Source organism: Setaria viridis, chromosome 2 (assembly GCF_005286985.2).
Source record: "Setaria viridis chromosome 2, Setaria_viridis_v4.0, whole genome shotgun sequence".
Classification (NCBI taxonomy): Eukaryota; Viridiplantae; Streptophyta; class Magnoliopsida; order Poales; family Poaceae; genus Setaria; species Setaria viridis.
The window spans coordinates 22,141,430-22,164,453 of record NC_048264.2 but is presented as its reverse complement, the minus strand read 5'-3'; the positions used below and the strand labels follow the sequence as shown (position 1 = coordinate 22,164,453).

The 23,024-nt window shown below is 45.7% G+C and overlaps 1 protein-coding gene across 1 annotated transcript; it reads right to left on the bottom strand.

Moving 5' to 3' along the window:
- Window positions 1–5,757: 5,757 nt before the first annotated feature.
- On the bottom strand, window positions 5,758–22,292 carry LOC117846253 (GDSL esterase/lipase At2g42990). The gene is made up of 6 exons (XM_072292156.1): window positions 21,784–22,292; window positions 12,496–12,985; window positions 12,059–12,158; window positions 10,687–10,730; window positions 6,988–7,116; window positions 5,758–6,006 (listed from the first exon to the last, which is right to left on the bottom strand). The coding sequence occupies exons 1-6, from the start codon at window positions 22,270–22,272 to the stop codon at window positions 5,894–5,896; spliced, it is 1,365 nt and encodes a 454-aa protein (XP_072148257.1). The 5' UTR covers window positions 22,273–22,292; the 3' UTR covers window positions 5,758–5,893.
- Between the last annotated feature and the right edge of the window lie 732 nt (window positions 22,293–23,024).

Here is a 23,024-nt window from a genome sequence, read left to right as displayed (position 1 = left end):
TTTAGCAGTTCAGTCATTGGCTTAGCTATCTTCGAGAAGTCGGGGATGAATCGACGGTAGTAGCCTGCTAAACCGAGAAAACTTCTAATTTGATGAACTGAAGTGGGTGGCTTCCAGTCCAATACTTCTTGAACTTTGCTTGGGTCTACTGCTATGCCGTCGCTGGATATGGTGTGCCCCAAGATTTGAACACTATCCAGCTAGAAGTCACACTTGGAGAACTTGGCATAGATTTTGTGATCTCTTAAGCGCTGGAGCACAGTATGAAGGTGCTCTGCATGTTCTTCCTCATTCTTCGAGTACACCAAGATATCGTCGATGAATACCATGATGAACTTGTCAAGTTCAGGCATAAACATCAAATTCATAAGATACATAAAGTAAGCCGGTGCATTAGTAAGCCCAAACGACATGACTAGGTACTCATAGAGTCCATATCTTGTGGAGAAGGCGGTCTTGAGAATATCACAGGGTCGGATCTTGATTTGGTGATAGCCGGAGCGAAGATCAATCTTAGAAAACACTCTAGCTCCAGCTAGCTGATCAAACAGAACATCAATGCGGGGTGGTGGGTACTTATTCTTTATCGTCACCGCATTGAGGGGTCAGTAATCCACACACATACGCAAACTCTCATCCTTCTTTTTCACAAACAAGGCTGGGCAACCCCAAGGTGATGTACTTGGGCAAATGAAACCTTTCTCCAACAACTCATGTAATTGGATTTTTAACTCAGCCAGCTCTGCCGGTGGCATTCTATAAGGTCTCTTGGAAATGGCGGCTGTGCTGGGGATCAACTCTATAGAAAACTCCACATCTCTGTCAGGCAGCATGCCCGGCAAATCATCCGGAAACACATCGGGGTACTTACACACCACCGGAATGTCCTCCAATCGAGCTTCAGTTACAGGATAGGCACAAGAATGTTTGCACTCGTGGTGGGGTAAGTGTATGATTGAGCTACCATAGGTGGGTGAATTTATATGGACTGCTCTGGCAGAGATGTCCAGTGCCACTCGGTGCCGAGTCATCCAATCCATATCCAAGATAATATCTATCCCCTCTAGACCAAGGATAATGAGATTTTCCTTAAAGAGGGTTTCGCCTAGCTTAATAGGCACATAGACATTCATCTTATCCGATGTGATTTTCCCACCCAGTGTAGATATCATAAAAGACCCTTTTGTTTGGCATTCTTTTAACCCATATTTGTCACTAGTTTTTCTTCTAATAAAACTATGGGATGCTCCTGAGTCAAACAAAATCAAAGCTAAGTAACTGTGGATAAGGAAGGTATCGGTCATCACTAGTGCACCTTCGGAGAGCTCTGCTGTGTTGGTGAAGTTCAGCCGACCCCGACGGATCTGCACTTTGGGCTTCTTCCCCTTGTTGATCATCGCATTGCTCTGACCTGGGCGCTGATTCTGGTTGCGGGGGAAGTCTTTGGCAAAGTGTCCCATAAGACCACAAGTGTAGCAGCGGTTTCCATTGGCAGGGTGGGGCGGCGGTGGTAGGGTCAGCCGCGGTGCCTGCTGTTGAAATCCCGGGAAACGAAGCATTGGCGATGGTTGGGGTCAGGCAACCCATCTTCCCGACTGCTGTGGTCGGCTGGGCGCCTGTGGGGGAACCACCCTGTATCTCTGTGCAGGTGGGCTGGGTGTCGGCATTGGAGCCTTCCTCTTTCTCTTGGCTGCAAGAGCCTTCATGAAATCCTCTTGTGAGATGGCCAAGTTGACCAGCTCATTGTATGTATTCACCTTTATCGGGTTCAACCTCTCTCTAAGCTCCAGGCTCAATCCCCTGTGGAACCTGTCCCACTTCTTCTCATCTGTGTCCGGATGGTAGCCGGCGTAGCGGCATAGATTGTTGAAAGCCTGCGCATAGTGCAGGACATCGCGGCTTCCCTAGGTAAGAGCTAGGAACTCGTTGAGCTTGCGCTCCAGGAGACCCTCAGGGATATGATGACCCCTGAACGCCATCTTGAACTCCTCCCAGCTGACGACGTGGTCAGCCGGCTGCATGGTGTGGTAGTGGTCCCACCATAGGAGGGCAGAACCACACAGTTGCTGCGCGGCAAACCGAGCCTTGTTCTCATCCGGGCAATGGGCGGTGAGGAGGGAGAACTTTGACTCGATGGCACGAATCGAAGCGCCGATGTCGAGCGGATCCTGTGTCTTGTGGAATAGAGGAGGCTGTGTTCCTAGAAAGTCCTCGTAGCGAGCAACATGAGGTTGCTTATGAGCTCTTCCTCCCTGGGGCTGCTGTTGTTGCCCCTGGGCAATATGCCTCAGCAGCTCAGTTTGAGCAGCCAAGATCGCCTCTAGTGTGGGCAGATGCGGAGGCGGTGGAGGCACCTGCCTCTGCTCACTGCCACTGGGAACAGAGCTGGAATGGGTGCGGTGCACCATCTGCAAGAGTCATCTTTCCATTAGTCACATAATCCCAAAAGCTTTCCAATCATGAGGGAACTTATGTGCTGAATCTTTAAATGCTAATCTTGCCGATAGTGCAAACACAACAATCATATCTTTTATTGAGTAGGTGCATATCTCTCTTTGCCATCTTAGCCAGCAATTAGCTCATTTCTGCACCCAGCTACTTTCGTTTTACTCTTGCTAACCGAACGGAAGGATATTGTGATCTAAGTTTGGTAGGGCCCACAAGATCTGTGTTCTCGTCGGCTGGTCCGCGCTCGTCCTCGGGCGAGGCAAAGCTCTGCCCCGTGGGTCCGGATCTATCCAACCCGTAGCGCTCGGGGTCGGGCGAGGTGGACACCCACTACAAGGAGTTGGGCGCATCTGACCTTACTGCAAGGGGTCGGGCGCGATGGAGACCTGCTGCGAGGGGTCGGGTCAAGTCGGCGGGGGTCCCCGTTTCTGTTTTGGACTGATTTTCAGCAAGCTGAGCTGCGGTGTTTTTGTTCTAATGCAAGTTTGATAGATCCAAAGGAGCTGAAATTTGACGAGCAGTTAGAGCACAGGTTTCCGCACAGCTTTGGTATTCAATCCTCATATCAAAAACAGGTGGAGACAGGGGTAAAACTGAGGAGAACAGCTACTAATATGTTGCCACATAATTTCAGACCCTGCAACTGGTCAGTAGCAATGGCAATTCCATACATGGAATCAGTTCTTCAACACCTGAATACTCAACTCAAGCTAACCTATTACATCACTATTAAAAAATATAGGTTGCCGAGGAGTACAACAAAAGAAACTGCTCTTCAATAAGTCGATTCATCTAAAAGTCGTCCAGGTTGCCTACGGAGGCAAAGCTGAGTGCAGGAGAGTGAGCGTCGCCAACTCGAGGCTGTGGAGCGGGCTCCTTAAAATCCATACTCAAAAATCCCTCGATCTCCTCGGGCTCCTCCTCCTAGGCCATAGCCTCATCCAGCTGCATCTCTAAGGCGTGGATAGCCTCGAGCTCAGCATGGTGCTCCTGTAGTTGCTCATTGGCGTTCGCCAGCTCCATATTCACATCATAGAACTAGTTGGCCAGCATCTCCATATCATGCTCCATCTCTACTACCTCCTCCTCTAAGCTAGTAATCCTGTTCTGCATATTTGCTATCTGCACATCCTTTTGTACTAACTCAAGAGACAAGTCCACCATGCCATTCTGCACAGTGGTGAGGGCAACCTGGTTGGCCACGGCCATCCCAATCACCGTGGTCATCGCCCTGCTCTGCATCTCAACCATCCGGTGGAACGCATTCAGGCAGCGAGCTGAAACGAAGATCGTGCACTGTGGGTCCAAATCACCTAGCAAGTCCATGTGCTCCATGCGATCCAACCAATTTGGGTCTCTCCTATCTCTGGCGGGAAACAACCCAATCGGGTCTAACATAATCTCCATGGGGTGTGCCCTGCAAAATTGTGTCAGTGCCTGCAAAGCTGCAAACTCCCACGTGTCTTGCAACGTGTGTCCCTTGGCCACAACCTCCAAAAGTGGCCACTATGTCTAGTCCGGGGGTGGGGGCACCTTCACCTGCACGTAGCTCCGAGGAATCCCATGGTCCTGGTACGCGCGTCCCACGTAAACAGGCGGTGATGGGTACCCAAAGGAATGCAGGGTGTCCCACAGTATGGCCGGAAAACCCTCGTAATGGAGGCACCTCGAGTGGGTGGTTCCATCTACACCAACCGCAATGTACACGGGGTGAGCCATCTGTAACCAAAAGGGCAAGTGAGAAACGGAATCAACACTTGGAAATCAAAACAGATTTCTGACAGTTAGAGAAACACTAATAATTCTGCAAGCATTTATCCAACATTCTTCAAACTTTACCAGCACATTCTTTAGGTAGTTCACAATAAGTTTGGTACTCAGAGGTAGGGCTGAAACAGGGCCTAACAGAGTGATAAGCTCAGATTTCCATTGAGTGGTACATGTTGGAAGTTTTCAAACCGAGCTGAAGGAAACTGAGCCTAACTTCAAAACCAGAGTTTGACTGAAGCTGAAACTTTACCACCAAGTTCTTGACTAAGCTCTGAGCGACTTAGATGAAAGGACTCCTAGTAGAAAAAGGTGATAAGGAGGGGGGTTCGAAACAGTAACACTCCAACTGGTATACACCCAGTGTTATCAGCCAAACAGAGGATTACAAAGCTGACCCTAACTTCCAACCTAGGTGGTAGCATTTTGTGAAAATTGATAGAAAGTTATTTAAGATCTTTTAACAACCTGAAAGATTTTTGTCAAAACTTGCAGGGCGGAAAAAGGACAGCTAGAAAATCCTTATCGCGGAGAAGAGCTTAAACGCAAGGGCAACGTTGATTTAACGGTTTGGGTTCACAGGTTTTAATTCATGATGCAAGCATGACCTACCTCGTCCTCTCAACGAAAATAATTGCTAAAAACTTTTGGCCTTACGTGGTCATTGCCGGTGGCAAGGCAACAATTACGTCACTCCCTATAGTAGCTAGTCGAGTCTCTAAACATCGCTTCCCTATGCGAGCGCAGTTAGTGTACCTGCAGAAAACACAACCACACTTGAACCTTCTGTGCCAGCACTCACGAAAGCATCCCCAATCATTACCGTTTACTATAGAAATGGCACCCGTGCATTTAACGCTGCATGGACAGCGCAACAACCTTGGAAATAGGTTCCTTTGAATAGAACCATATAACCCTTCGTGTTCTCATGATGCGGAATCTTGCACACGTATAATAGACGTGGACGAAAACAATTGTGATGATAGGCTCGTTGGAATCAAACCATACCATCCTTCGCATGAGTTAACATACGGAACCTACACACGTATAATAGACGTGGGTGCAAACAACCGTGATGATGGGCTCGTTGGAATCGAATTCCCATCACCCTTCGCATACTCACGATGCGGAACTCTGCACACGTATGATAAACGTGGTGACAAGTGCTGGAACTTAGCAAAATAACCAATAGCTAATAGCCACCTTAAATAACCCAAAATTCCCCTAGGGCCTCCCGCACGAAGTTCATCTTTAGCGGTCGTACGGAGTTTTCAAACACATTTCTTGCAAATTTAAGTTAGAAAAAGGTGTTTTGGATCTATTGTCTTCTCTGTCCTACTAACCTGCTCTGGTACCAGCTGTGGCGAAACCACCCTAATTAACTTAGCTAAAGCACAATTAAGTTGCCTGACACGCGATCTTATGCTTTAATCAAGTTAACTCGGCAGTCCGTCGGATTTCATCCGATAAAACCACTAATTAGGACCGAAAAAGCAGAGCTCACACAAAGGTGAGAGGTTCCAAAGAATACAACAGATCATCCAAGTTAAACAAGTCCATTAATTTTACAACTCGGTTTCGAAATCCAACAAAGTTTTATAGAGTTCTTAAGCAGCGGAAAAAGATCAAACGGAAGCTAACGCCGGGGTCGGACGTCATGATGAGGCCGATCATGACATTACTTGTCCCTGTCCTCACCGTCCGAGGAGGGACCCCACTCAACCGTCCACCCAGGAGGAAGCTGGGGAGGCCAAGTGCCACAAGCAGCAAAATCAGGGGCTCCAACATCACCTGAAAGATGTGCCACAAGCAAGGCTGAGCAACTACGCCTAACAAGACTTAACCGACAGGTGGTTCTAATCCACCAACTTCTAGACATGCAAGGCTTTTTGGCTGAGGGGTTTGTTTTGCCAAAAGCGACTACAGTAGATCCTTACTTTCAACATTTTAGCCACAAGTTCTATTGTTGTTTACCATTCTAGGTTAGCAGCTATATTAAACAAGCAATAGTTTCCAAGCAATTAAGCAAGCAACAATATTTAGATCACCATTATCTTCCATTCTTACTCAGTGTAGCATAGTGATCAAGCAGTCCCAAACTGTGAGAGGTAGACGAATCGATTCAAATTTCTTAACCATGCATGGCGAACCTAATCTCACGACATCCGCGCACCACGAAGGGCCGCTTCCTTTGTCAGCCATCCCCATCAATTCCCAGGCGCGTGTCATGTCCAAACTTCCCTTGGTATGCAATGCTCCACAGTCCCGGCCTATTGCTGCACTGTGACCGCACTTGCACCTACATGATGCACCATGGAAACCTCGTTCCAGGGACAGCAGGGGTATAAGCCACGCCCTAGTTCAATCAGGTACTAGGCTTCCCCGTCACATACTAGGTATGAGATTAGTACTTTCAAACACTTTATCACAAACACCAACACTTTCCGACCTTAATCAATTTCAAGTAGACAGACGGGGCCATCCACCGACCACCAAAATAGTTCACAAGACCCTGCCCAGTCCATCGTCCTTATAGTGGTGACAAAAGGAGAACAAGCAACTCCTATAACTCGCGAGTGACAGGAATCACTCGACTTGTACCGAGTCCTGTTTAAGCATTGCAACTACTCGACCTATCATACTAGTGTTCAGATCAAAGGGAAACTAAGTCACGCATCTATGGTTTCAAACAACTCCTGTAAAGTAATGCACAGATATACAACAGAAGGCATGCTCAAGTTTAAAAATACTGGGTGATGCTCCAGGGCTTACCTTCAAGCAGGACGGAAGCAAACTGGTCTTCGCTGTGCACCAGCTCGACTCTTGCAAGCGGCGGCTCTGCTACAGCTTCATCTTCTGGCGCCGGGTGAAGCTCGTAGCTGCCGTCGGCGAGGGTCAGCTCTACACAAAATGCAATGCAAGGGGTCAGTTGTATTCATGTTTGCATAAAGAGAGAGAGAGAGAGAGAGAGAGAGCTGCGTTTGGGGAGGTTCAGCGCATTAGGCGAGTTATTCACTTCCGAATGTTTTTATGCACCTTTTCCAAAAAAAAATTCTAATTTTGCAAGAAGCCAGACAGAACAAGGATTTCAACAAAAGAGATTTGGTACAAAGCTGATTTCTCTACGAATTAAGGTGTAACTTCCAAGCTTCTGTTGATTTAGAACACGTTAAAAGAGTCGGACCAGGAAAACTTGCGATCTGACCCTCAGACTTAAGGAAAGACTATACCGAGGTCCTCAGATTTAAAATAGAGGAGTCCTTGGAATTTTACACAAATATCCTCGGTCAAAAGAAAAGGATACAGCCGAGCCCTCGGGCGAGGCGGACAAGGGTCGGGCGAGACAGACAGGGTCGGGCGAGATGGACAGGGGTCAGCAGCTTACCTCCAGGTCTATGGATGAGGTCTTGGGGTCAGGATGAAACAAGCCGAAGCGGAACGGCAGAAGGAGGTAAGCTTCGAGCGGCAGCGAGGTCCGGCGGTGCTCCGGCGGCGGCGGTGGCTCTCGTGGACAACAGGCAAGCTCTAGAGCCGTGTGAGAGAATGGTGAAGCGGTGGGTGGTGTCAACCAAGCACAGGGTTGGGCGGAAAGGGGGAGTTCCACAGAGAACTCAGGCGGTGGCAAGTGCGGTGGAGAAGAACAGAGCAAGAAGAGCGGCAAAGGAAGTGATGGCGAAGGGACTCCGGTAAGAGGCTTCGGTACCCCTTTTATAGCTGCGCGGAAGTGGTCAGAGGAAGGAACGAGCTTGAGCGGGTGAGAGCATAAGATCGAGGAAGAAGGAGCGCTCTGCCACGGCGGCAATTGGTCGGTGCTTCCATTGGCCAGAGAAGCGGAGCTTCGGGGGCAGGATCCTCCGGGCATTAGACAAAGGATATAGCGTCAAGCAAGCACGATTTTGCTAGGCAGAAGGATTGGCGAGGTCAAGCGTGTGTCTGGTCGCTTCAAACGTCGGATTGGGGGGGCGGCTCGGTCGGTGTGCGGCAGCGGCGCGACGTGCGAGGGAAATGGAAGACGCGGCGCTGGTTGGGCGAGCGGGCGAGGGCGCGGGACGACGGCGGTGTGGCGGCTTTTTCGGCGAGTGGGCAAGGCTCTGATTGGCGAGCGTGGATGCGCGGCAGGGGTGAAAGATGTGCTCGGGTGGCGATTGGCCAGCACGACGCTCGCTCCGTCTTGTCGTGGGCGTGGGTTTGGCGTCGAAGCTCCTGTCCTGTCGCTTCCTTGTCGAGGATAGGATGCCGGCGGGCTGCCGGTGGTCGGCGGCCACGCGGCGCACGGCGCGCGGGCGAAAATGCATGGGCGCACTGGCGCCACTATCGACTTTTGCGGGGGTCCACTCCGAAAGCTGAAGGGTCCTTTTTAACAAAAGTTTTCTGAAATTAAAAGTTTTACAAACTCTCATTTGGGCAAAAGATTTAAGTTGGAAAACAAAACTCAAGATTTGCTTTGAACCCCAAAACGAGGTTGTTAGGGTCAAAAGGACATTTTACCTCTTTTGCTTAGCGACTAACAACTGGTTTAGGATTAAGTACACCTAATTAAGGCAGAGTCGTTACAGCTGCATGGTGGGAAAAGGAGTTAAAGGTAACTTGTTTGTAATGTTGTGAAACATGTAATGTCTATATTCATAAGTAAAGGGAAAATTTATTGGTCCTGATAATTTGTTTATTGTTATACAGGGAAAAGTTGAATTTAGAAAGTTCATGTTTGGTGTGCCTACATATGTTGGATATCTTGAAGAGATATTTAAAGGAACTTTAGTGGACAGTTAAGCTTCTATCATACCAGGTTCATCAACTCAAGATAAGGAAGATGAGGAGGGAGACTTGGGTGATGAGGAGGATGGAGAACAAGAGGAAGAGGAGTTCTTGGCAAGTCCTTTGAGCAGTAGCAATCGAAAGAGAACAAATAGCACTGCAAACATAGCCACAAGCCCAAATAAGAAGAGTAAGAGCCCAATGGTCAAGATGTTTCAGGGGCTTCTTGTTGAGTTGCAAGTTTGTAGGATTAAGGAAGAAGCAGCAATAGCATAAATGGTAAAGCAGAGGCAAGATGAGTTGGAAAAGAAGCACCAATTTAGGTAGCTGGAGTTGGAAAAGAGGCACTATTTGAGAGAGATGGAGAAACAAAAGGAGTTGGAAAAGAAGCAGAAGGAAAAGGATGACATAAAGAGGTGTCTGTTATTGGTAAAGCAGGCTGGAGCTGGACTGACTTCATCTGAATTTGGCATAGCAACTAGATTATTTCAGCATGAGTACTACAAAGATGTGTTTGACATGATCGACAATGATGAGGAGAAATTGATTTGGTTGAGGAAGATATGGAATGACTACCATATCTATCTGAATTGTGTTATTTGATTTCTTAAGAACTTTAGTTGTCTTCTTATCTCAAAACCTTTTATTATGTCTGAATTGTGTTGTTTCATTTGAAATGGACATGTATTGAGGTGTTTCAAGAATGTGTGGATTTGCTGCTGTGTGTAATTGATGCTGGCTGGATTTGATGCTATGTTATTATTGCTTGCTAGATATCTCATTTAGTTCCCATAATTTTTGTACTGATTTGTTTGTTTCTCTGGTTGCAGGAAGAAGAGGAAGAAGAGGAGCAATGGGATGAGGAGGACGATGATAGAGATGACTTTGATCAAAGAATACAATCCTATATATTGCATTGTAGGAAGAAGAGGAGAAAAATCTTAACAATTGTTGCTGCCATGTTGGGTATGTATCAATTTGACACTTATTTGAACAAAGTAGAGCACAGAATAGCAACAGAAAGTGGATTTGAATAGGTCATGAAGACACTAGGAAATAGCATATCTTGTTACAATATGTTTAGAATGAGTCAAGATTTATTTCTGAGGCTGCATAGTTTGCTAGTTGAATCATATGGATTGAAATCAACTAAGAGGATGTCATCTATGGAGGTTTTAGGGCTGTTTCTATGGATATGTGGTGCACCTCAATCTCTTAGACAAGCTGAAGACTGTTTCACAAGGTCACTAGAAACAATATGTAGAAAGTTTGATAAAGTTCTAGAGAGTGTGAACAAGCTAGCAGTTGACATCATTAAGCCAAAGGACCCTGAGTTTAATTTTGTGTATCCTAGGTTGCAAAGCCCTCGGTTCACACCCTTATTTGACAATTGCATTGGAGCAATATATGGTACTCATATTCCTGTAATAGTGCCAAGTACCTAAGTAGTACAACATATGGGAAGACATGGATATACGAGTCAGAATGTCATGGCCACATGTGATTTCAATATGAGGTTTACTTTTGTGGTGGCTGGTTAGCCTGGGTCAGTTCATGATATGAGGGTATTTAAAGATGCAATTAACAAGTTTGGAGATAAAAATCCAAATCCACCTGAAGGTAATGACAAATAACTGTATGTATTTTATTATTAATACAACACTTGGTCTGTGACTTACATAATTTATGTATTATGAATGTGCAGGTAAGTTCTACCTTGTTGACTCCGGTTACCCAAACTGACCGGGATATCTTGCACCCTACAAAGGACCCAAGTACCATTTGCCAGAGTTTAGACAAGGGCCAATGCCAAGAGGTAAAAAAGAACTATTTAATTACTCACATTCTTCACTTCGTAATGTCATTGAACGGTCGTTTGGAGTTCTAAAGATAAAGTGGAGGATATTGCTTGACCTTCCTAGCTATCCAATGCAAAAGCAAAGTCGTATAATTATTGCGCGCATGGCACTACACAATTTTATTAGGGAGAATTTTTTAAGTGATGCGGACTTTGATTTGGTTGATCGTGATGAAAACTATGTTCCATTCGCCGAAGGATCCTCTTCTGACGGTAATGTGTCAAATGTACGTCATGGAGACGAAGATCAAAAAATGAATGAGTTCCGTGATTGGATAGCCGATGATTTGTTTAGTAGATCATAGATGTCAACTTGTAATGATGATTTTATTGATGTGTTGAATTGTTGTATGGATGAGTGTATGTACATTTGTGTGCACTTTTTTTATAGAATGTAATAAACATGTGGCTAAAGAAAATTTTGCCGCCTAGAGCTACCTCAGTGTGTTGGCGACAGCAACAAAAAAAAATTTGCCGCCTAGACGGTAGCCCTGGTTGCAGGGTGTGGCACCAGCAGTCCAGCAGCAAAATGGCGTCAGCAGTCCAGGGCAATTTTGATGCCAGACTTGGGCAGTGGCATGGGGGAGGGCAGTAGGGTCATTTTGCCACAACATTTATTGCTTTTAGTCAGTTTTAGGAGGGGGAACCAAACAATCTTTAGACCATGGACTAAAAACTGACTAAAAGTTTTTAGAAGCTAAAATTTTAGGAGGTGGGAAACAAACAGGCCCTAAGCTTAATAGATTCGTCTCGTGAATTAGCATTCATTTTTGCAATTGGTTTCGTAATTAACCTATATTTAATACTTCTAATTAGTATCTAAACATTCGATGGGATAGGGACTAGCTTTAGTCCCTAGAACCAAACACCCCCTTAATTAATCCCTCCATCTTATAAACTATACTGGGCACGGTCTTCCAAATACCATTTGACCACCCATTTATCTTATATTATTTTTTATGGTTATAAACTTTCATTGTAGAATATATTTAACCATATAAAATTTACATTATATAAATAAAAAATTAATAGTTAAATTATTAGTTTAAAATTGTAAAGTTTGAATCTGTGTCTTATAAATAAAAACGGAGAGGGTACGTCCTTATTGTAAATTGCACGGTTACAAATTAAAGATGTCACAAGAACACTTGCAATTTAGTGTTCAGAATATGCTTAGCCACTATCCTGTATGTCCGCTGGGACGGATGAACTGAATCAAAGAACACATACTTATCCGCGTCTTGACACGTCAACGGTCGATCCAAGCCGCATAGGACAGATGTCTCGATGAGTCCTGTGCCACAGCAACCTTGCGCCACGTTCTCGAATCCTGGTCATCGCAAGGAAACCGGACAGTATGAAATTCCAGCAGACTGTGCTCAAGTCGTCGATCCTACTGCACCAGTTACCCTACAACTATTTTCTTTCATTATATCATGACAGTTGACACCAAGTCATGGTTTGTCCAAGACATTGCACTCATTTACATAATATTTACTTCCTCCGTTTTGATTTTTCTACGTATATAGATTTTACTATATGTATCTAAACATAATTCTACATATAGATATGTAACCTAAAAATGTTAAAACGATCTACATTTTAGAGTGGAGGAAGTATTATCGTAAGTTATTTTTAATGTTGTGAAGATAGATAGGGCCACTAACCGTAGAACGACGGGTTGGCAATGATGGTAGACACCACGCTGTACGTCTCTGCGTACACCACCTGCGCGCCGGCGAGGTCACCATTGAGCTTCCTCACGGCCTCCTGCAGCTCGGCGTTGAATCTCATCGCTAACTGGTTGTGCTCCTCGTTGCACTCGCCGGGCTCGTCGTGGTTCAGCGTCCTGGCTGAAGGTACGCAGCCGAACGGCGCAAGGCCGGTGAATTCGATCTTGCGCGCGCCGAGGTCGTAGGCGTCACGAACGGCCGCGTCAGCTAGGCCAATTAGGTAGGTAACGTACTCCGGCGCGGTGTACTGGGCCGGGCGGAGAGGAAGGACGAAGTAGTTCAGGATGAAGTCGTTGGTGCCGATGCTGAAGACATAGAGAGCCTCCGCGACGATCTCTTTGGCCATGGACTCCCCCTTTGCGAGTTTCAGTCTCTCCTTGTACTCCTTGAAGTACTCCAGCTGCTGCCTCAAAGGTATCACTGACTGGAGTAAATTCGAATAGGTTGCAAACAACAAAGTTAGAACTTCCTTTGAAGTAAGTAACTGTATGTAAGCTTTGGGAAGGACACAGTACTGGTTTGCAATTTTTTTTTTGGCGAGTAAGGAGCATTATCAGGGGCAAACAATTTCCGGAGAGAAACCAAGAATCTACGAATCGGTTTATCTATTTCAGATACAAAAGTAGAAATGTTGCTCAGTTTTCTATCAGAAACCAAAACTCAGAAAAAAAATAGATTTCTCAGTTTCTTAAAAACGAAAATCCGTTTCTTCGCGAAACAGAATATATCCCTCCTGCTATACAGGACCTAAATTCAAATGTTTACGATATGGAGAGAACAAAGAATCAATAAAAACAAGAAAATGGTCGTGCCACACTAGTTGCTACTTGGTATTGGCAATCTTTTTTTTATTAGCGACAAGGTGGGGAAAAGGATCCTAGCTCACCTGAATCTAGCGATGTTATTATTGAAAGTATCCAAGAACAGGCTTCGTTTATAGATATTATCTCAGTATACCGAGGAGCTGTTTCTAGGAGGAAAAAATGTAGTGTGTAGCTGCACAAGCTCGTAGGATAGCAGTCAATCGTGGAGCTCAACCGGTCCTGCAGCAAACCCCGGAGGTCCATGTTCGAAATTGCTGCACGTAGTGTAGCGCGCATGTTGCCAGGTTGAGCATCAAGTTCTACTTGTTACGAGCATTCCAGATTCTCCAAGCCAAGATCAATGTCCAGCCAGATGGGGGTGACTAGGGTAGGAAAAACCATCGGATCAACTTGGACACTAGCTTGGTGTATTACTGTAAGGGGCGGAGGGCATTATCGGTATTGCCTGTAGGCCATAGCGAAAGCAGAGGTACTGTACAAGGCAATGTTACGGTCGTCAAACGAAGGAAACACCACTAAGCAACTAATAAAGCTGCAGAGAGTGTCAGCTCCTCACGAGCAACGGGGGTGAGACGAGGATATAGAACAACGTCAAGAGGATCAAGTAGAGTTCCAAGACCACCGGAGTGTTTGGGTGAGTGGAGTGAGAGAAGAAGGCAGGGAAATGCTGTGGCTCTCGACTAGCTTCATGCCAGCTAGCCATGTCCCAGGACCGGCTGGTTTGGTGTGCCTTTCTTCTTGAATTATACACCCAAGGAAAGAGGAATCAGGGAAACCATCGGCAGGGTCATACTACCCGTCATAAATCACCCACCCTCACGGTGACACATGCATGCCAGGCATACTCTTATACGTACAAAAGGGCTCAACTCAAGTAGTGTTTTTTCTTCCGAGTAACTCAGGTCGTAGTGTTTGGTTGGGGCATTTGTAATGTAAATTGATTAAACTGATAATCTGCGCATGGCCTTGTTACTTCTCTCGCCCGGCGTAAGGTGGGGCCCCCTCCCCGCCCCTCTCCTCTCGTCTGCATACCCGAGCACTGTGTTGTGTGCTGCTGCATCCAACTATTTATATAGTTGCTTCGAGGATAAATGGTGGTCACCCTTAGATGATGAGTGATTGATAATGTTGTGTAGATTGATTTATTTCTTGGCTTGTAATATGCAGATGTTGAATGCGATATAGAGGCCGACGGCATGAGGTGAAGGTAAGCGAAAGGTTCATGTTATGGACCAAGGATGGTGAAGGGTCGACACGAGTAGTCTTGAACCGAGGGATCCGAGGAGTACATGGATGGGATGGAGAGACCTCGGTTGAGTCAAGCGGGATGGAGGCGAGTTGAAGGTGGAGAAGCTGGAGCGAAAAACTTGGAGACGTCAAAGGCTTAGCGGAGGTCGGACACGAGTCGACATTGATGTGTCATGTCCTGTGCGGCATGCAAGAGGGTTTGATCGGTCTGGCCTCAAAACCGAAGGTGAGTACGCCTAGCGAGGTGTGCAAGAGGGTTAGCTGGTTTGGACCTCAAAACTTAGGGTGAGTTAAGTGCACAGGACGACGTCGAGTTGGAGGATGTGTAGCACCATTAAGAAACTTGCGTTGAGGTGAAGCGAAGTCGTGAAGACGTCGGGTCCGAGAAAAACTTGTGGTTTTACCCTGGGGTATTTGGTTCGTGTGCTTCATTTAAGGACATTCTAGATATTTGTCGGGTGCCTATATATATGTGGAGTGGGTTGTTAGGATAGCCATCTTTTTTGGGTAGACTTCTCATTTATGTGTGTGAGAGAGCTTTTTTTTTTTAGAGTTAAAAGGGAGAGATGAGAGGCTCTTATTCATGAGCTTTTTGCCATTCAACATCGAGTAGTGCTAAGAGGAGCTTGTAAAACGTACATACAGGAGTAATCTAAAAGGAGTAATCTAAAGATCAATTTTATGCTCAATTGTTTCTCCATTTTCTTCATTTTAAGATCTAGATTTTCAGAGCATTTTTGGAGATATTTTGTTCTTTGCATTTGGCTCCAAATTTTGTGATTTCTTGGGAGCTTTTGTTGGTAGGATCCTTATGAGCCTCAAATAGTCAAATCCCTCACAAATTCAGCGTGACCTTGAGGAGGTTCTTCTATGGCTGAAGTTTTCATTTCAATCCGTCGTATTTTGAGGAAGGTCTTTTGGTTTGAAGTTTAGGCGGAGTTCTTTGTTTTTGCTTCTGTTCTTCCTGTTTGCGTTCTCGACGCCAGCTACATCCGCAGCCTCACGCGAAGCAGCAGGCGTCAGGCGGACGCGAGCTGCAACGCGAGCCAGCAGGCGCCGCAGGTCCAGCGCTGCGCTGCTCACCAGGCAGCCTAGCGAGGCGGCCGTGAGCAGGATGCCTCGGAGCAGGCCGTAAAACGGTCCAGCGTAGCTGTGCAGCTGGCCCACGGCACGAGCTGACACTTCGCAGCGGGGCCAACTTGCAGAAAACCAATTAAGCTTCGTAACTATAAAGCTGGATAAGCTCAATTAAATTTATTAAGTTGATATTTCAACAAACTAGATCCAACATTTTCTAAAAATTAAATCAACATCCAAAATTACTGGATTCAATATTTTCAAAAATATAGATTAACATACGTTCAACATTTTTTATTGTCTCCTTCAACGTCTCGACGAATTGGATTCAACATTTTTAGAAACAATAATCAACATTTTTGGAAAATAATTTTCGACCTTCTTCAACCTATCGGTAGAGCAAGCCGGCGGCAGCAGGGTAGGGCATCGACTGCACGCCTCGAGGCAGTGGGGCTTGCGTGGGCAGTTGCGCACTCACAGGCGATGGCGATGGCTGCGGAGGTCGATGACACGACGGGGCAGCAGAGGTTGGTGGCGAGCGCGGGGAGGCACGGGCGCAGGGCTGGTGGTGAGCACGGGGGAGGCACGAGTGCAGGACCGGCAACGGTGGTAGCTGTAGGCAGCGCTAGGGTTGGGGAGGACCAGGAGATGCAACCAACGATCCATATGTATGAATGTGAAAGTTGGGTAGGGAAAAAAACTTCTGGAAGCCATATAGATCTCCCCCTTCGCAGTGGCAGACCAGCTAGGCGAGTGGAGCTAGTGGATGCGGCCCAGCCAGCTTCGCAAAGGCCTAGGCGGTGCGCGCTCCAAGTGCTAACCCAGCCTGGTGGTAGCATCCGGGCAACACCCTACATGCGGGAGTGCAGCTCGCAGATCCTATATGGCTTCCGGAACCCATTTATTACATGGCTTCCGGTGTTAGAGATTCGTGCGAGCTTTCTTATCCATTGGATGCATGTAATCTCTCCTTACCCTAACTCTCTGGCATGCTCGAACCACTGCCAATTGCCACGGGTCAGCGATCAAATGGAGGAGGTGGAGGAGAATCCCATTTGAGTTTCAAAGTTCAAATGCATTTTTCTCTTAGACCGTTAATTTATTTAAAATCCTTTTGAACCACTGTGCTAGTTGGAATTAATGCAACAAAATAAGATTCAATATATGTATATTTTTAAATTTTCATATGTATTTTTTAAATCAACATTTGGAATGTGTTGTTTCAACATTTTGAATAACTACTTCAACATTGTAGACATACTACTTCAACATTTATGCACAAAATGTTGATCTAGTCTATCGGAGTTGTTGAACTAAATTTGGGAAAATGTTGAACCTAGCATTTGAAAATGTTGACTGCATTAGTTCAACACTTTAAGTATATCTATTCAATTTTTATGCTTAAAATGTCAAATTAGTATAATCAGAATGCTGGATTATATTTTTTCAGAATGTGTTAAACTAAAACTTTCATGTTAAGAATTAATCACCGTACATCTTAGCATATAATGGGGTAATAGCTAGGACAATGAGAAAAATGAAAAAAATAAACAAAAGCCTGTATGCAATAGTATTTGGACCTAATGGGCTGAGCTGTTCGTGGAGAGTAATGCAATACTATTTGAACGTAATGGGCTTTATAGTTACGAGAAGTTAAATAGGAACCCCCAGTGCAGCTTGCCCAGCTGCGGAGCGGCCAGCGGTTAGCAGTGGAGCGCGCCCGGCGACCCTGCCGGCCCAGCTCGGCATCCAGCAGCCGCAGCAAGCAGGCTGGAGCTCAGGGACAGCCCACCCGAGAGGAGCAGTCGGCCCAGTGTGCAGACAGCAGCCTATCAAGGTCCGTTTTTAGGTGTTTAATTCATGCAACTGTTAGTTAATCACTACATCCTTGCTTAGATATTTATTATTCTCATGTTTAATCATGTACCCTTTAATTAATCTTTGCATGATTAGTCAAGTTGAGGTTCAGTAGTGGTTAAGCTCAATCTTCTTTGTGCAAGCTTTTTGATGTCTTGCTTTTTCGTTTGCTTCCACCTCGTTTGAGCATTTCTAATCGTTCCTAGGGTGAGCTTATCACAAGTTGATTTGTGTTATCTTGACGTATAGAAGCAAGGTGTGTTTGAGATGGCAATTAGAATATAAGCTTTGTTCGGACATAAGCATATAAAAGAGAGGTGTGTTTGAGATGGCAATGGGGACATATTCACCCCTCTAGTCGCATATTCCGATTCTTCATTCTGTTTTCATTATAATGTGGGAAACAAACAATACCAGTTATCCGCTAGAAAACTATTAACCATCTTTTCTTCTGGTATCACTATGCCAAATTTTTATAGCATGCTCTACATATTGTATTTGGTATTATTTTACCTTTAAATTTACATTATTTGTGCAACCATCGGATCAAACAGGTGTCAGAAACCAAATCTATACCTATTGATGAGGCTACAACATTTTGTTCGGAAATATGGATCTCACTGATGATGTTGTATGAGACAAATATGAAACAAAGATATTTTTGTAGGTACTATTCAGAGAAGCATACTAGCACCGGTTCCAGGCCAACTTGTACTAAATTGACAGCAACAAGGAGATGTTAACAATGACATGTTGCACTTTAGAGTTGGCGTCTCTATGTTTCTTCACTAGACGCATCTTCACTAGATGCACTGTTGGGAAAGCGCCTTCAGTACCGGTTCCTAAGCCCCCTTTAGTACTAGTTGTGCAACCAGTATTGCTACTTTGGTACTAAAACTGGCTTTAGTACCGAGTCAAATACCAGTACTAAAAGGATATTAAAAAATAAAAAAAGAAATCTGCCGACCGGAGCCTTGGCCGCACCTCGCCACCATCCGCCAGAGTGCCAGAGCCCCAGCCGCACCCCGCTGTCGTCCACCCGAGCGCCGGAGCCCCGGCCACACAGCACCTGAGTCCCGCACCAGAGAGAGGGGGAGGGAGGGAGGTGGCGTACTTACGCTGCTCAGCCACCGCCGCCGGTTGCCGCCGCCGCCGCTCCTTGCTCCGCCATGCCTTGCTAATGGTCCGCTGCCTCACCGCGTCCTCCCTTCTTGCCTCCGTCACTCCTTGCCCCGCCACCGCTCCTCGCCACATGTAAGAGGTGAGGGTTGAGCGGAGGGGGGATGAGAGGGGCGGTGACGGGAGGGGCGGCAAGGGGATTGATCTATGTGGGGGGGAGCGGGCGGGGAGAAGAAGAGAGAGGCGCGGTTGAGAGGCCGAATGAGGGGGATGAGCGGATAAATACGTGTGGGGAGGGGGTGAGCGTGGGGGAGGTACCCCTTTAGTACCGGGTGGAGGCTTCACCCAGTACTAAAGGTCACCCTTTAGCACCCAGTACTAACCCTATAGGGGGAAAACAATGCGATTGGGAACTCGAGATTTTAAAATTTTTTGAGTTATGAATCTCGAGTTACTATTCACTGCACTATTCAAATTCTACGAACACTATTCAAATTCGCGGCACTATAGAAATTCAGCTCACTATTCAAAATGGGAATATGAATAGTGCCCGAGCACTCACCAGGGAGTGGGTGGAGCACCTCAGGATGGATGAAAATATGATGGCACTATTCGCTCACTATTGAGCACTATTGAGCTACCATTCGAGGTCGCTTTCAGCAACTATTCAGCAGGTACGGTACGCGCGGGTGCGTGATTAGGTATATACCTTGATTATATTGATTTTCAGGATCTTTGTGGGTCAGCAAGACCAAAAATTTAGCCGGTCGTGCTGCTATGCTTGTGTAAGTCCTACTCGGTACTCATCGCATGCATCGCTGGCTCGCTTCAGAACCAGGCCAACCCGGTCTTCACCCTCACCGTCCCCAGCCACGCTCACACAGGACTCAGGCTCTACCGTCTCCCCAGGCAGTTCCACCCGAAGGGAACACTTCTCTGCGCACACAGGGTTCTCCTCAAACACCGCTACCAGGGCTAACACGAGAACGACACACGCAGAGGTTTCTCCTCTAGGGTCCCTAGCGTAGAGATATCGCCCTATACGAACGAGCTTAAAGGAAGATAGGGATGCTACCAGGACAGCTTAATCCATTTCCACGGGATAAGCTTACACGCGGCTTTCCCTTTCAGGAAACCCCAAGCGCTTAGCACAAACCTTAATTACCTTACAAACCGAGGGACGAGCTTCGACGGCCTCCCTTTATTCTAGTAGTACAGAGGTGGTGGAGTAATACAATGGTAGTGGGGTAATTCTACTAATGGTGGCTAATATTCCTCAAAGCACTTCCGAGGTGGTGGATATCTTCATGGAGTATTCGGTGAGTGGAGTGTGGGTGGAGGTCTTTGGTGGAGTGTTGGTTGGATGTCTTGCAGATTGGTGGTGGTTCTTCCTTCTGCGGTCCACCCGGTACTAAAGGCCCTTAGGCACATTAGTATCGGTTGGAAGCTTCAACGGTACTAATGGGTGACCTTTAGTACCGGGTGAAGCCTCTACCCGGTACTAAAGGGGGTCACGGGGGCTCCTCGGGGACTAGTCGTTAGGTCCGGTACTAAAAATGCAACCGGTACTGAGTCTCGGGACGAATGCTAAATTTTCCAGTAGTGATGGTTCTCCAAGTTACGAATTATTTTTTCAGATGTCTTTTAGCCCTTGTTTACTTCCCTCCAAACTCCCAACTTTGACCCTATGCAAAAAGAAGATTCCCCATCATATCAAACTTGCGGTATATGCATGGAGTACTAAATGTAGACGAAATCAAAAACTAATTGCACAGTTTTGTTGTACTTTGTGAGACGAATCTTTTGAGCCTAATTAGTCAATATTTGGACAATAATTTACAAATACAAACGAAACGCTACAGTATCGCATTTATGGCAAAATGCCAATTTTGCAACTCCCAACTTGGGAAGTAAACAAGGCCTTACTTGCTTTGAACTCTTGTTTGTGTAGGCATAGCCCAGATTCATGTTCTTTTGAGGTGGTTGAAGCTGGATTAATTTTTCCAGTATCTAAAAAATTTTGTATTGAGTACTTTCCTAATACGTTTATGTTTATGTTTAGGGGGCGTTTGGATCCTTGAGCTAAAATTTAGTCCATGTCACATTGAATCTTCGAAGACTAATTAGGAGGATTAAACATGAGTTAATTATAAAACTAATTACACAGATGGAGGCTAATTCGCGAGACGAATTTATTAAACCTATTTAATTCATGATTAGCACATGTTTACTGTAGCATCACATTATCAAATCATGGACTAATTAGGCTTAATAGATTCATCTCGCGAATTAGCCTCCATCTGTGCAATTGATTTTTATAATTAATCTATGTTTAATACTCCGTATCTAAATATTCGATGTGACAAGGACTAAAATTTAGTCTTGAGAACCAAACGGGGCCTTAGTACCTTACAATTTATGAACCGAACTCATATTACTGTTATAGAAATAATGGTTTATATGTCCGATACCATTGTAATGTTTGGGCATGGGACTAGGGATGTTTGGATACTAGGGACTAAATTTTTAGTCCCGTCACATCAGATGTTTAGCCACTAATTAGAAGTATTAAATATAGTCTAATGATAAAACTAATTGCATAAATGAGGGCTAATTCGCGAGACGAATCTATTAAGCCTAATTAGTCCATGATTAGCCCATGTGACGCTACAATAAACATGTACTAATTATGGATTAATTAGGCTTAATAGATTCATCTCACGAATTAGTCCTCATTTATGCAATTAGTTTTATCATTAGCCTATACTTTTAATTAGTGACCAAACATTCCATGTGATGAAATTAAACTTTAGTCCCTACCATCCAAATACGTACACAGATAAGGAGTGCTTGGTCTTGAAACAAGATAATGAATTGGCCAATCAGTCCTCATCAGAATTTTCGAACCAATAATCTAGTAGTTCTGGTTGAATGAATAGGACAGCAGGCTCATCCACGCCGCCGTTCAGAAGCATGTCTTCACTTGAACAACAGTGAAATACCCGTCCCAATCCCAAAGCAAAAGTAGAAGCGACGATGCAACGCGGAGAAATAAAATAAAAATCATAGCTTAACAGAAGGGTACAAGTTCACTTACTGCGATTTTTGCTGTTAAATCATCCAGCCCGGTGCCTGCGGAGGCAAAGCTCACACCCATGGCGAGCTGGTCGATCGAGTAGCTGGGGTCCAGGTACGCCGGCACAGACGACGGCAACCCGAACGCCTCCGAAAAGAAGTCCGTGGCGAGGCGCCCATTGGAGAACCTGCCGGTGGCGACGCCCCCGTCGAAGTCTCGCCCATACGGTGGGAAGTTTCCCTTGGCGATGGTGGGGATGAAGTTGTTGTTGCCTGCGTCGACCGTCGAATCCCCGAACACAATGATCGCTGACACCTTGCCGGCGGTGGCCCTGCTGGGTGAGAGCGAGAAATGCGCGACGAGAAGCAGCAGCCAGTAGCACAGGCTCTCTGAGGACATCTTGACTGGTAGCTCTATATTGAAGGGCAAACCGGAGTAGATGCAACGACTCCAATGAATCGGTAGTATCCTAAATAGCTGGATCGGAGCAGAGATTACTATATGCTTCATATCATATAGTGTGCTGTTGTGGTGCAGTTGTGGCTTATTAATAACTATACACGATTTCAGTCCCACCTGACCCGAATAGCAAGATAACGCTCCCGAGAGCGAGAGCTGAGCTCCTCTCCTTTGACCTGATTTTGAGGCGCTTAACCAAACTCAAATTTGTGGGTGCATTTATTTTTTTCGTTGAAATATTATATTGCGATGCATCGAAAAGGCCAGCTAGCTGCAAATCTGTAGCAGTAGATATGAGCACAACAGTTCGGCAATCCCTTCATTAAATAGCTTCGTTTTCCAATTCACTTCGTAGATCTTCGTATCCCAACATGTTAAGATTTGCGGACTCTCTCGGTACTGGAAAACTGAGTATTTATCCAACTTGTGGACTCTCGTTACTGGAAAACTGAGTATTTATCCAACACGTTAAGTACTGGATAGCTTTACTAACACGCGGCGTTAGTACCGGTCATCACGCACAGTGCCACCGGAGTCCCGGTAGTACCGATTTGGAATCTCAGCCAGTATTAAATGACAGTACGTGGTCCGTGTGGCCAACAGTTATATTCCCCAAGAAGTCATTTAGTACTGGCTTGTGGGTGTAGTCGGTACTAAATGGTGTTCATGCATGTTAGTACCGGTTGGTATCTTCAACCGTTACCAATTGAAACCATTTAGTTCCAGCTCGACCCACCAGCCGGTACTAAAGGTAACCTTGTAAAATGAGTTGCTTCTTTCTCCCAAAGCCCAAGCTCAACCAT

Coding starts and splice junctions, on each gene's coding strand:
- LOC117846253 (XM_072292156.1), bottom strand. CDS start 22,272: ATGAAGCATATAGTAATCTCTGCTCCGATCCAGCTATTTAGGATACTA. Junction 12,159..12,495: donor TGCCAACCCGTCGTTCTACG/GTTAGTGGCCCT, acceptor TGCGATGACCAG/GATTCGAGAACGTGGCGCAA. Junction 7,117..10,686: donor GGGTAACCGGAGTCAACAAG/GTAGAACTTACC, acceptor CATTTTGTGTAG/AGCTGACCCTCGCCGACGGC.